The following is a 15,182-nucleotide window of genomic DNA, read 5'->3' on the forward strand; positions in this document are numbered from 1 at the left end:
AGTTGGCCTGCTCCAGCCCGAGCTGTTTATTGCGAACAGGAGTGGCATGAAAACAATAGAGGAGAGTGAGAGGCAGAGCAAAAAAGAAAGGAGGATTGCCAAAGCAACAACTCAACACAGATTATATTTCTCCAATATCTCAGGTTTCACAAAACATCTCCAGCTTGCCAGTCTTGATGGAATTTTTTTTGGAATTCATTTTTTTAAAAGCATTGATGTGCATTCTAGATGTGGCCGATATTCATTTAAAACTGTGAACCCGTGCAAATTTATGACCTGGTATACATTTACATCACAGTTATGTAAAACTCACTGTACAAATACCCGTGACAGTGAAAACAAGAGGACTAGGAAAAAATACACAAAAAAATATATTATATTATTAATCAATGTTATATTGTTATTTTGTAATATTTTTGTTCTTTATAATTATATAAATATATAATTTAAAATTATAATTGTATCTGATAAATTAAATTTGACATTTTTTTTTATATTACTCTATACATTTAAAGTGTCATAATTGCACACTGTTTATCAGCTTCAAGTAATTGACCAGCACAGTTTAAATTCCACTTAAATGTGGACTTCAACTGTTAAACACCATGCCATATGAATTACTTTACATATGAATGACTTTAATCAGCATAATAAAAGAAAAAGTCTCTGACTATAACTGGATTCTATGGTGCCCATGCCAGTATGGGGTTTCCAGACAAGCTAAATGCCCATTACACCATCAATCTGAATTCATTTCTATTTCTCATCACCTCAGCATGTCTGAAATGTTGACAGGCAGATCTTTGCATTGGCTGGCTGGTTCTGTCAGGCCTGATTCCAAGCAGTTACACCTAAACAAGCACCAGCACTTCTGTGATTAAACGTGAACGTTAAAGCATGAGGGGGGAAAAAAGACTTCAGTCCAGCGAGTTACCGGAGGCACACCGACTCCCTACCCTTATAAAAGACCTGTGGGGGGGTGTTACAGTGAGAGAAGACAAGAAAAACGAGGAACCACATCTGGGGCCAGTGTGGAGGAATGTAGGGTGAGTTTTTGTCTATGTGTGTGTGTGTGTTCCAGGCTCTTGATCTGTGCCACATTATCAAGATTATTCTAAGCATTAAAGCAGAGAAAGTGAAGTGGCCCTCTGCGTCAGAGCACCATCAAAACAATTAGACCCCCCTGAACATGTATACTCACACTTGGCATTAAAAAAGCACTAAGATCAAATCAGTTTTCAGAGGCCCAACTCAACCAAAGGGAGTTTACTGACATACAATATAAGATACAATGGGATCTAGACTCTAATAGGGCCCTTACACGCGTAATACTGAAACTTCAAACACCCACACACTTACACAAAGCCTGCGCTGAGTTACACACTCATTATATATCGTCAAACGTTAATGGAGGTCTGTGTAATTTACAGTTTCCAGCTGTAGCGGATTTTGCTAAGGAAAAGGGGAGAGAGATGCCTGCCGTGAATTCATGAAATAATACGACCTTATGCAGCTGCTAATGGCTAGGCTCCTGGCCAATTATGTGGATGCTAATTATGAAGGAAATTGAGATTTTGTTATGCGTTTGTTAGCCTGTGATATCCAGCTGTGAACGTTGATGACTCTTCGTGCTGTACTTGGCTGGATAGTCTGGAAACTGTATTTGTGAGTATTAAATAGAAAGTATCAAGTTCAAGTGCTATGCTAACCTTGAAGTCATCATGGATGGATTTGAAATGGCCCCAATTAATTTTGTTGATTCACATTCCTGGTCTTATTGTGCATGATTCATTAGCGCCTTTGTAATTACCTCCCTCTTAAAGGGGTTATTTAATGCCATTTTTATACAAGTCAATATGATTCGTTAGGGTCTAAATAAAAAGTTTGTAATATACTTTAATTAAAAACTCTCATTAGTATTTTAAGAAAACACTCATTTTACCTGGTCATAAACAGCTCTGTTTTCAGCAAGCCATTTAAGTGCATGTGTCTTTAAATGATAATGAGCTTTTCTCAACCCGCCCCTCTGTTCTGTGGGGCGTTTTGACACAACACACGTGGAGTGTTGCCTTGACAACAGTTGGGGGTATATTTTGGAGAAAGAATGGCAGCGGGAGTCTCTGAGGACACATGTGCAACCGTATCAATTTGAACCGGAGTCGGGCCCGGAACAAGATGATGGCCGCAAAGAAGTTCGACAATTAAGTCTAGAACAGGACGTTTCTGAATGGTTGGTTAACGTAATGTCACTTTGATCCATCTTTGTGTACTGGCAGGGTAGAGTAGTGAGATACGAACGCTATGTGTTTACTGATGTATACGTTAGTTCATTGACAGATTGATGTTACAGCTAATGGTCATTAATATAAAGGTTAATAAAACGTTACACTCACTTCTTCTGGAGGTGCAGCAGGAACATGAATAGTTGGTACCGATTCTTTTTTCAGGAGCAGCTTCTTAGCAAAATCAGCTTTATACTGACCCTCGTTTATAAAGCAGTCGAGAAATGATTCGCGCAAACAAAAAGCATTGACGTTGATCGTGTGTAATATTCCCTTCGAAAACGACACTCAGCCACTGCGCCTTCAGCGGTTCGGATTTAGGAACATCAAAATGACTGCTATGTTCGTTATTACACCCAAGAGCAGAACACCACAATCGCTTAGACGCCATTCTGCTCCAGCGTATCAACAATAGCGGACTATGATGACAGCTCGCTCAGTGCGGGTCTGTGTTGAAACGCTGCTGTCAATTAACAATCGTGGGAGGGGCGTCCGACCGTGTGACGTCGTCACATGGTCAGACGGCTCAATTTGAGACGGGAAAACATAATAAGGAGATTAAAAAAAACTGGATGGATTTTTATCATTATATGATGGTTGTGTACAGGCACTGCCAACACACATTTCAGTGCAATCAACTTGTAAAAGTGCATGTACCATTATATGACCCCTTTAAAGCTGGAATACAATATTCAAATCTGAGCACTTTCACACACTAGACATCACTTGTCACTTGTCATAAAGTCTCACCCAACATTTTAAAAATATTGTTTTACTTAGAAATGTTGCAAAAAAAAAAAAATTAGGAAAAGATAGGGACTGATGAGATGTGGGGGAAGGTTATCTTATATTATCTTATTATATCATCTTTTATTTTATACAGGGTTGACAATGGCAATTGTTACATAGGAGGAAGGATGCAAATAAAAATCGACCAACACAATATTGGCAGTGTGGTGGTAGTGGGGAGTAGGGTGGTGATGGTAATGACAATGGTAATAAATAATAAATGGTTACTTTGTTTAGGCATACACACACATACACATACTCACACTCACACCCGCTCACATACACACTTAGATCAAACACTTAAATCACTTTTATGTCACTTCTGGGATTATGGATTTACAAGATTGCTCACTACTGCACTATGTTGGTTTGTATGTATGTATGTCTGAATGTTAAATAAAAAAGAAAGAAAATTTTTTTTTTTTTAAAAAGAAATGTTGCAAAATTAGCAGAATATGCTTCATGTTGATGTGTTTGAATTTGAATATAATATATTGAACTGTATCAGAGAACTAAAAAAAATATTTGGGATCTTTAAAAAGTTCTCTCATGACATTATAGGACCTTAAAATGGTTTTTATAGGGCATCATATGAACTTCATAGGCACCTTTATTTAAAATTTAAATAAATTTGATTTGAACTAAACGGATGCTATAGACTCCATGTACCATGGTACATTTCTCAGTATAGCCAGAATGTAATGTTATTTCCTCCATGTGAACTGTCTGTGTGTGTGTTTATTCCAGGTCTCTACTCTGTTTGTTTATAAGGTAATTAGAGATCTCTCCGAGCCCAGCAAGTGGGGCTGAGGTCACGCTAATCCAGACCTGATATTCTCCTGGTAACCGGATCCCCATCCGCGTGGGAAATTAAATAAACACAACATTAGGAAAGCACAGGTGCTACCGTACCCACTAATAACATCTGACAGTCAAGTAAAATCTCTGTTTAAAAGCGAATGTGACTCACTGTTAATGCACCTGTTTTTATTTGGACATGGTCTTGGAATCTCACCACTCATTCATGAATTCCCCATAATTTTCATCTATCATTTAGCAGAGGCTGAAAAAATACAAAACGTTTCCTTTTCCACACTAATGTATCTAAACAAAACCCTCCCAGCTCATTTTTTTTGCTGTCTGACTTGTTGTAAGCCCTTTTAACGTGCCAGAATAACTAAACTTTCCTTTTCATCTGAGTAAATGCACCTGCTCTGTGAGGACTAAAATGCTCTCAGGAGTCGAGATCAGGTGCTTAAGTGAGTGAACAGGGCTCAAGGTGAATGTTCTAAATGGAGTAGCGTTTGTGTTAATCAATAGGCGATATTGAATAAATGTGACAAGACTTCTTCTCTTCCATTCACTTACATAGATCTGTATTGAACCTTGTGTCGCTGCATGCTAATTCTTTTTCTTTCTCTTTTTCTCTTACATAACATTGATTTGGTTAGAAGTCTGGTTGTGACTCAACCTGAACAAATCCATTTCATCCATATTAAAACCTCCTGAGGTTGGGTTCACATTTGGATCCTCCCCTCCTGAGACGTGCACACCATTGGAGCGATCGGACCACACTGCAGTGCCCCACATCCTCCTCTGCTCTTCAATCTGATCTTATCTTTACAATCTGGCCCCTAGAGGATGTTAAATAGTAAATTATGTAACAGCCTGCAGTGGCATGGCATTCTGGAATAATAATCTACTGCATGAAAACATCTGTGTGACAGAAGGTCCCACAAAAAAATCAGAGCAATTGTAGTTGCTTATCCTAATCCATAGAAATATAGATTCACTCACAGTTTATCAGGTTCAATGCAGAAAAAAAATGAAATAAAATTTTGGATTGCTTTGATTAGCTTTTTAAAAAGAGGAATGCATAGTTTAAATATATTGTGTTTTATTGTACTAAGTTTATTAAAGGAGAACTCCGGCGCAAAATGAACCTTTGGTCTAATTACACATTGTTACCTAGTCAACCGTTATCTGAGATTTGTTTTCATGATTATCGAATGTAAATAGTTTTATCTCTAAAAACAGTTTAGCCTATAACGCTAGTATAACGCTAGTATATTGGGCATAGAGTAATGACAAATAAAAATCGCTTGTTAATACCACTAACAAGGCTCAAAATAGCCCCACACTAACACGGTAGCATAATGAGGGTCCCTACCTTCAAACCGAAGCATTGAGAACTTTGTCAGTGTCCAGACAGTTTAATAAGAAGATATTTTATACATACAGTCAACTTCGCGTATACAGGCAGAAGCCATCTTTGAAAAACAGTCTCTACCAGTCGATCTACAAACGCCGATCCAAGCCTACTGTTCGCGCTCACCTTATCACAACTTATAGCTCGTTCACATCTCACTTGGATCGGCGTTCGTAGATCGACTGGTAGAGACTGTTTTTCAAAGATGGCTTCTGCCTGTATACGTGAAGTTGACTGTATGTATAAAATCTTCTTATTAAACCTTCTGGACACTGACAAAGTTCTCAATGCTTCGGTTTGAAGGTAGGGACCCTCATTATGCTACCGTGTTAGTGTGGGGCTATTTTGAGCCTTGTTAGTGGTATTAACAAGCGATTTTTATTTGTCATTACTCTATGCCCAATATACTAGCGTTATACTAGCGTTATAGGCTAAACTGTTTTTAGAGATAAAACTGTTTACATTCGATAATCATGAAAACAAATCTCAGAGAACGGTTGACTAGGTAACAATGTGTAATTACACCAAAGGTTCATTTTGCGCCGGAGTTCTCCTTTAACTCTTTCCCTGGATTTCCATGTTTTCACTGTTAAACGGTAGGGGGCGCTGTGACACATGTTCTGAAAGAGTACTGAATATCCTGATCAAAACACAGGCGATGAAGAAGCAGAAACAAGCGGTATCATATGTAAGCTGATGCAAATGTAAAGTAATGCGATCATCAACATTAAACCGCATATAAATCAAAACAGCCCAATGTTACCAAAAGAAATGTCGACTCAGAACAAACTATAGGACTTTAAAAAGTTGGGGGTGTTGATGGACTCGATCTACTTCATCTGTTTTGGTTATCGTTCTGAATCCGTTCCGAATAGTCTTTGACAAAATAATTATTTTATCAGCTTTTTGCTCAAAATGTTGCTTTTTTATTAAACGTACCCACATTCAAGTGTTGATAAAAAGGAATGTATGAAGCTAGAATAAAACAGGGCTGTTGTTTTCTATAAGCAGAGAGTCTGTTCTTTCTTTTGATATATTGCATGTTCAGATATGCATACAACAAAATACTCTGGGGGCCACAAAGCTTTTGTGAAAATTTGAAAAATTCAAAAAAGCTGGCATGGAAAGAGTTAAGAGAGTTAAGAGTCATATCAAATTCAATTGTCTTTGATCTTTTGAGATAATAGTTTGATGTAATATTAAAACATATTGTAACTTTCAGAGCTCAAAACTTCCTCTCCAGTCCAAAAAAATCTGGGGTTTTTTTCTAAACTAAACTGTAAAAATTGTTCTGAACCTTCACAACTTTCTGACATTGGACAGATCTCACAGCTATGAAAGCTACGGATCTCAAATCTATGGAACTTTTTTTGTTGTTGCAATTGCAAGTTTATATCCCACAATTCTGACTTTTTTCTCATATAAACTCGCAATTGCGAGTTATGAAGTCGTATTGCAAGATATAAATGCACAATTGCAAGGGGAAAAAAGTCAGATTCGCGAATTATATAACATCGCAATTGCAAGGAAAAAAGTCCGAATAGCAATTGCGAGGGGGAAAGAAAATTCAGAATTGCGAGAGAAGTGTCGCATTTACTTTATTTTACATTTTTATTCCGTGGCAGAAAAATGCTTCATCAGTGCTGCTGTGTTTAGAAATATAAATCTTTTCAAATCGTGTAATTTTTTGCTTTGTGTAGCACCTCCCATTCTGAGTATCCTTTTGAAAGGATTCCAATGTTAAGACGAATAATTCCCTTAACGTCATATTATATAATCAGACTTTTATAGATTTATAGTATTTTTTCATAGTTTTTTTGTAGTATTTCTTTAATGTACATGAAGACTCCAGTAGGCTGGAGTGTCTCTCAAAGGTCCTGTCATGAGAAATGGTCATTCTAGAGATTCTGGCCTGCATCAGGCTGTCAGGCTTTAACCACTCTGGCAGATACACCACTAATATGGGGAGTGATTCAAAGGATTTACATTAATATGTGTCATGTTTTTAAATGCTAGTGCTATTGACCTGATCTTTAGGAAAAAAGTCTAGTTTTTTCCCCCGATGATTTTGTAATTTGCTGTTCATCTATACAGTGGATGCTATTCAGAAACAGCCCTGAACACTTAGACTGCACAGACTCATGATTGGTTTTGTGTTTTTCAAACTTCCGAGATTAATAAACCAGCACTGTGTCACACAGATTATGAATCGGTGTAAGTAGCCATAGGACGTCAGAACAGAACATCTGGGCTCGCTCAAGGCAAAATATTATAGTCCTTGTGAAGTTTCGTATATTTACATGGTTTTGTATTGTGTGATGTATACAGTATAGCTTGGTTTTGTGTTTGACCATTTCTGGCTCTGTTTAGATCATTATGGGATTTGGTCCAGCTGGATTTCATGCTCTCCTGTCCATTAAGCCTGCATAATTATTCATATTAATGACGCATGCACTAATAAATACTTTCATGCAGTCCAGATTTTGTTTCTAAAAATCCTATATTTGCATGCCTCATATCTTATAACATCCAATACATTTTATAACTAAAATAAAGGGTAAATTAAAGATATCATGATACTATGATTATGATAACCTAAATACATAATTACAAAAAATGTTTTGCTCGTGATGGGTTTCAAAGTTTGTGTTTTATATGAGTTTTTATAAAGAGATTAAAAAAGCCTAAAGTTGTGAATATGAATATTTGTGAACACCAGATGGATGGAAACCTGAGAGTAAACAGCTCAGAGAGTCAATAAACAAAGCTTTAAAAAATATTTTTGGAAATCTTATACCCTAGCAGACAGGTCCAGGGTCAGTTCTGGCTGTTCTCTCTGTGCGTTCTCCTCTCTGAGTGTTGCGTGTTTGTTAAGATGGGGACATATTAGAGTTTGTGTATTTGTGGAGGATCAGGGTGGTTTTGGTGTCAGCATACCAGACGATTTTCTCTTTTGGATCTCTATGTACCTAAACCTACATCCTTACTATACTCTACTGTATGTACTTGTGGAAGGTCGTGGAATTTCAATTACATACTTTAGTATACTTATAAATCTGATCACATTGTTGAGATATCTTCTGATATACATGTAAGATGATATTAGTAGAGATTTTTACCTTTTTTTCTTAAAATCTCCAATTGCACTTCATTCAAGCTGGTGTCTATAAACAGTATATATATGAAACATATCGCATTTGCATGCCTTGTTGTTTATGTTTCTACAGCGGTGTGCATATGCATGTGTGTCGAAGTGTGAAAATCACCTCCACCTCTTTCAGCTCTCATACCATTCATCACCTCCCAAAGCAGGAGATACTTGCCTGCTCTGTCCTCCTCTTCCACTTCTCAGTGCTTCCTCCCCATGAACCGTCTCCATTTCTGCTGTTTTTCACCATAAATGTGAGTTATGGCACTTGTGTGGCACTGCACAGTTGATTTTACAGTTCTGCGTTTTAGTGTGGGCCGCCTTAATACATATACTACAAAGAAAGACATAATGGGGTTTTTTTTTTTGCAGGGTCCATGTAATTTTTTTTTTTTTAGTTCTTTTAATTGCACATAGGCTAGATAAACATCCATTAAAAGGTTAAAGGTTCTCATATTGCATCATGATACCTTAAAAGGTCTTCTATGACATAAGAACATTAAAAGATTATATTATGTCATCAAAGTTCTTTTAAAGGTTATCGCATCATGATTTTAAAAGGTTCTCCTATGACATCATGATTTTTACTTTAAAATCACTTTTGAAACCTTCATTTAGAGTCTAGAAGGGAACAAACTCCAGTCAACGTATCCGCAGCCTGAATGCTAAAGTTTCTTGTTAGCGTGGGAAAATTCTTTATCTTGGAGGGGACTCCAAAGACACACATTAGTTCTGGGCAACATGCTGGAGAAAAAATGGTGTGATGTGGAAAAAGACTGCAAGTTTTGTCTGAAAACAAGCTAATGTAGTCAGTGTTTCAAGTCTATTAAGTTCAATGCCAAGTTGTGGGTCATGATTGTTTAATAATGATCTGTTATTTCTCCACTTCTCATTTAAAATATAAAATAATTACATTTTGTTATGTCATTTCCGTAAAGGAATATCATATAGTTTCATGTAGCTAAAGTATGTTATTATGTGTATTTTTATTTTTTCAGGACATCAAGATGCAGATGGTGCCCCTTAATATTGGGAGGGTTCACTGGGTTTGGGTTTGTGTGTGAGAGAGAGATTGGGGTCCCAATATTTTCATCTCGAACATCAAACAAACCAATAAAGTTTTTTTCTGTGTGAATCAGACCACCTGAACAGCTCCCATGATTCAAACCATACTAGCTTGTAGCCCAGCTCAGACCTCGTGCTCTGTATGTGTCTGTAAAAGTGATTGTGTGGAAATATATTAGCTGTTTATGTTAAACATTGTTGATCAGTTTGCTTCCAGCGTAGACCAACAGAGCTTACAGACTAGACTTAACAGTTCCACAATATTTGTGAGTAATACTGTAAGGATATTGCCATTACTTAATATCCAAATTCCATTTCCCCCTGTTGTATTTTTTTTTGTTTTTCATTTTTTGAGCATTGAAACGTTTGGGAATTATTGCAGCATAGTCTGAAACTGAATCATTTCTGTTAGTGCTTATGAGTTGTTCCCTTGTCATTCCGAAAATGGAACTTCTCCACAATAACCACTTAGAGAGGGAAAAGGTTGGGGGGAATTTTATCGTCTTGAGTTTTCCATCACTGTCCAGAAAAAGCACAATTTTTCCTTTGGATCTTCTGTTTGTCTGTCTCGTATTGTGGGCATGGATATCACATTAAATCAGATTGGGAAAATCATAAAAACAGTCACTTTTGCAAACTTTTGTTTCAGACTGGAACCTCTGTTCTGGCTTGAAGTTATTGTTATTCCTCATCTGTTAAGTTTGGGGTTTGAATAAAACCATAACCCTGAGTATTAAACTTATGTGTTTGACCCGTCCCAGCCAAACTTTGGATTTACAAAGACGGTGCACTAGTATTATTATGAATAAGAGAAAGTGCTACTCAAAAATATGGAGGAATAAGTCCCGCCTTCTAAATAAAATAGCCAATCGTTAATTGGCAAAGTCATTACGTCAGCTGCTGTTAGAAGCTCCGTTTTCTACAGAAACAGTCAGTGTTCAGAGATGCGCACTTATGACTGCACATGCGCATTGGATGGTCCAGCCTGAAATTTTTTATTTTTTTTGTCATAATTTGAGCATTTAGAAACAAAATGTGTGAGAATTCAGGAAAGGTTGAGAGTGAACAAAAGAGATTAAAACACCAGGTGTAAACGGGTATTTGTCCGCCTCGTCTAATTGTGATCCCATCGACCAAAACATTCTCAATACCAGGTGTAAACAGGGCCTTATCAATGTTGAAAACAGTTCTGCTGCTTAAAGGATTAGTTCACTTTTAAAAAAACTTTTGCTGATAATTTACTCACCCCCATGTCATCCAAGATGTCCATGTCTTTCTTTCTTCAGTCGAAAAGAAATTAAGGTTTTTGATGAAAACATTCCAGGATTTTTCTCCATATAATGCACTTTGCTGGGCACCAAACGGTTCAAGGTCCAAAAGACAGTTTCAGTGCAAACTGCAAACTGTTCAAATGGCTTTAAACGATACCAGACGATGAATAAGGGTCTTATCAAGCGAAACGATCGCTCATTTAAAAAAGAAATAACAAAGTATAGGTTTTATAAGCTGAAATCCTCGCCTTGCTCTGTTCTGTGTGACTCTCCTGTTCGAACTCGTTCATCAAAATGAACGAATCTTTTTCCGAGTCAATTCGTTCATTTCGTTCGTTAAATGAACCAAATGACTCGAAAAAAGATTTGTTCATTTTGATGAACGAGTTCGAACAGGAGAGTCACGAACGTGCATCACAGAACAGAGAAAGGCGAGCATTTGACATTATTAAACTTAAACTTTGTTATTTATTTTTTAAATGAGCGATCGTTTCGCTTGATAAGACCATTATTCATCGTCTGGAATCGATTAAAGCCCTTTGAACAGTTTGCAGTTTGCACTGAAACTGTCTTTTGGACCTTGAACCGTTTGCTGCCCAGCAAAGTGCATTATATGGAGAAAAATCCTGGAATGTTTTCATCAAAAACCTTAATTTCTTTTCGACTGAAGAAAGAAAGACATGGACATCTTGGATGACATGGGGGTGAGTAAATTATCAGCAAAAGTTTTTTTTAAAGTGAACTAATCCTTTAATGTTGTTGTGGAAACAGTACTTTTTCAGAAATAGAAATCTTTTGTAACATTCTTGGGGCCAGATTTACTAACAGCTTGCTCCAGCTTGATTTTGGCGATACAGTAGCGTGGACAGGGTTATTGTTGCGGCTGACCTTATTGCATATGCATTTGTAGGAGTTTGCCTTTCAGACACAGTATTTAAATGAATCATGCATGGTGATTTACTAAGGTTTGCACTTGTCAATTTACTGGTATTTGCACCATTATTTACTGCCCAAAAAAAGCATGTCTTAAACCAGACACGAATTTGCGCTGCTCTTGGTAGATTGCGTTTGTCAAATGGAAATGCTCCGGCTGCATTTGTGTTCTTTAATTTACATGTCGTCAGTAGATCGCGCGCTGAACTTTCCACTAACATCGGTGCTTTTTTGGAATTGCGAAAAATCAATCTTACTAACCCCAAACTTTTGAACAGTAGTGTAGCAACATCCTTACCCTAGCGTCAAGGGTAAGCCATAATCATACTTTTAAAGTCATTTCTTCTCTCTTTCAGAAAGAAGTGCTGTGAAGGTTTTAAGTTTGTACTGGGACAGTGTATTCCAGAAGGTAAGACCTCTCTCTCTCTCTCTCTCTCTCTCTCTCTCTCTCTCTCTCTCTCTCTCTCTCTCTCTCTCTCTCTCTCTCTCTCTCTCTCTCTCTCTCTCTCTCTCTCTCTCTCTCTCTCTCTCTCTCTCTCTCTACCCACACTAGACTCCTCTGGGTTGAATTTGCTCTGATATTTCTGGACGGGTTTTCCCTCGTCTCCCATTAGGGTTCTAAACAAAATCATTCCTTTTGGAAATAACTCAGCGGGTGCTTTTAATGTTGTTTTAACATTTCCAGCACACCTTAAAGAGCTTGGCAGAGTTTCCCAACCAGTAACGATATCTTGATTACCTCGTGTGTATTTTTATAGTGGGAACAGGTCTGTATATTAGCTTATGAATACAGTAATATACTTCTCGATCTTTGGTTGAGGGGTTCAAACCACTAACAAGTTTTTACTCGTAACTGTCAAATAAAAGCATGCAATTAAATTGTCTGCGTTCTGCGGTTCGCCCTGCCACATTGAGAGGGTGTATATTGGTCTCTGAAACAGCCCTTTGAGACAGTCTAGAGCTTGTTTTTGTCTTTTTGCTTTTTTTATGCTGTTTATGTTCTTGGGTGTCCTCACCTGCCCCCTCTCCACTGATGAGAAACACATAAAGTACCAGTCGAGAATGGACACACATTTCCCTGACTCACACGGCACTTCATGCTGTGACTGAGATGGATTTGGCTCTTCCAGGATAAATCGTGGAATAAGGAAAAGATGCGAGAATTCTTGGACTCGGACTTGCAGTACTGGCTTCCTAGACCACAGTGTTTTGTTTGTACTATTAAATTAAAATTCTGAAGGGAAAAGATTTGAAGTAGCACATTTGCATACGATTTCCGGAAATTACAACGATATTGTGGTTTTTGTTTTATAGCTAGGATTTATGTTTGTAATCCTCTCTTGTTGTGTTTATATCTGTTTGTTTGTGGGTGTGTTTGTATTTGCAGACTATGATGTGTGTGCCGGCGCTCCATGTGAACAGCAGTGTACCGATCATTTTGGCCGTGTGGTGTGCACCTGTTACTCTGGGTACCGCTATGACCGGGAACGACATAGAAACCGTGAGAAACCGTACTGCCTGGGTAAGATTTTGCTCATATTTATATGAATATATTGATAAAAGTGTATACTTGGAGTATATTCAAATGCAGAGAGTGGTAGAGTTGGGCAATAACTGAAATGTTCCAGAATTCACAGTTTTTACACTGCAAATGCTGCAAAGTTGTGAATGCATCAATCATAAGCAAGAAATTTTTTTACATATACCCATTTTAGGGCCAGATATACTAAACAGGGCAAATTAGCGTGAGAGCGCAATTCCAAAAAAGTGCCGATGTTAGTGGAAAGTTCAGCGCGTGATCTACTGACGACGAGCAAATTAAAGAACACAAATGCAGCCGGAGCATTTCCATTTGACCAACGCAATCTACCAAGAGCAACGCGAATTAAAGTCTGGTTTAAGATATGCTTTTTTGGGGGGCTGTAAATAATGGCGCAAATACCAGTTTATTGAGTAGAGCAAGCCTTGTAAATCACCTTGCATGATTCATTTAAATATTCTCCTCCCATAAATTTTGCATCTGAAAGGGAAACTCCTACAAATGCATATGCAATAACGTCAGATGCAAAAATAACCCTGTTCACACCTTTTCAGCGCAGATTTTTCACTGCGTGTCTTTAGCTAATCCTGACAGTAGTTTTTTAACGCCAAAAGATGGTTTGCGCTGCCGCAAGCTGTTTATAAATCTGGCCCTTAGTTTTATTTTTATTATATTTTTACCATTTCTACCATTAACATTTCTCATTAAACTTTGCATTAACATCATTTTATATGTTTTTGAGACTCTAATGTACATGTGCCCATTTCATTTTTATTTTATTTTTATATATTCTTAAACTGTAAAATTGTAATAAATAAATAATAATAATAGGGCATCTTTTTTTTTTTATTCAAAAGGTTTGTCATTTTAATTTATTTTGACACCCATGAACTCTAATATCACTCTCTTAGAAAAAAAAGATATAGATAGAAACCTAGGGTTATTTAATTTTTTTCTTGATAAAGTATGTTTACTTGCTGTTTCATTCATAACATTTTATAACAAACTTGTGATCCTATGATATGAATGATCCATTTCAAGTTTTATATAGAACCTTTTCTGTGCTGCAATTTGTTTTTCAAAAGAAGACTTTAAACTTGTAATTTGATTAAGATGTTTTGAAATTTGACTTGTTTGATCTGGAGTATATTTAACCGTATGAAGATGTTAGCAACCTCTATAGGTTGTTTTTAGTTCATGGGGCTTGATTTCTCTATGTTTCTTTAATATCAGCGTGAGTGTTTCTTAAAGGGTCTGACCTCCAAGACTGCTGAAGTGTTAATTTAATGGGAGTCAGATTTTGTTTCTCCGGCTGATATCACAGAAGCGCTCCGTATAGTGCCTGAGGAGCGAATATCACGTCTTTTGCGCTTTGCCAACTTTCCGTCCCTCACACTTTCACTCTTTGTTCTTGCGTCAGACATTGATGAATGTGCCAACAATAACGAGACGGTGTGCTCACAGATCTGTGTGAACACCCCCGGCAGCTACCAGTGTGAGTGCGAGAGAGGCTTCTACTTAGAGGATGATGGGAAAACATGCACCAAGGGCGAGAGAGGTGAGTGTATGCTCTGGATCCCTTTCTCAGCAAAGATCTTTATTCTATTAGTTTCCTTGCTCTTTCTTTTGGAATTTGTTTTTCTACTTTTCTTCTGTACTTTAGTGTTTGTCACACTTTTTTCGGACCCATTTGTTAAATTCATTAATGGCCCCACACTGTTCACTGACCCCCTCCTGTCGGCCTTAATAAAAATGATTAATTGCCCAAATTAAGTACCTTACGACCTGTAATCCTGAAGCAAGGTCCAGAGAAGTTGTTGTTCGCTTGTATAGATAAATCAACTTGGCAGTCAAATAATTTTCTAATAACCTTTGAATTTAGCATATTTGTATGCTTATTTTTTAAGTTATTTGTATTGTCAGTAGTTTTATGTTGAATCATCTT

General features: G+C 37.3%; 1 protein-coding gene across 1 annotated transcript in view; it reads left to right on the forward strand.

The window, feature by feature from the left end:
- Positions 1–15,182, forward strand: part of ccbe1 (collagen and calcium binding EGF domains 1) — a 68,478-nt gene that overhangs the window by 30,858 nt on the left and 22,438 nt on the right. Inside the window, exons 4-6 of the mRNA XM_056258303.1 lie at positions 12,054–12,106; positions 13,085–13,219; positions 14,658–14,795. Coding sequence (XP_056114278.1) covers positions 12,054–12,106; positions 13,085–13,219; positions 14,658–14,795 — 326 coding nt within the window. The remainder of the gene's footprint in view (positions 1–12,053; positions 12,107–13,084; positions 13,220–14,657; positions 14,796–15,182) is intronic.

The sequence above is a fragment of the Rhinichthys klamathensis genome, unplaced genomic scaffold, assembly GCF_029890125.1.
Source record: "Rhinichthys klamathensis goyatoka isolate OS25496 unplaced genomic scaffold, OSU_Roscu_1.1 h1tg000150l_1, whole genome shotgun sequence".
Lineage (NCBI taxonomy): Eukaryota > Metazoa > Chordata > Actinopteri > Cypriniformes > Leuciscidae > Rhinichthys > Rhinichthys klamathensis.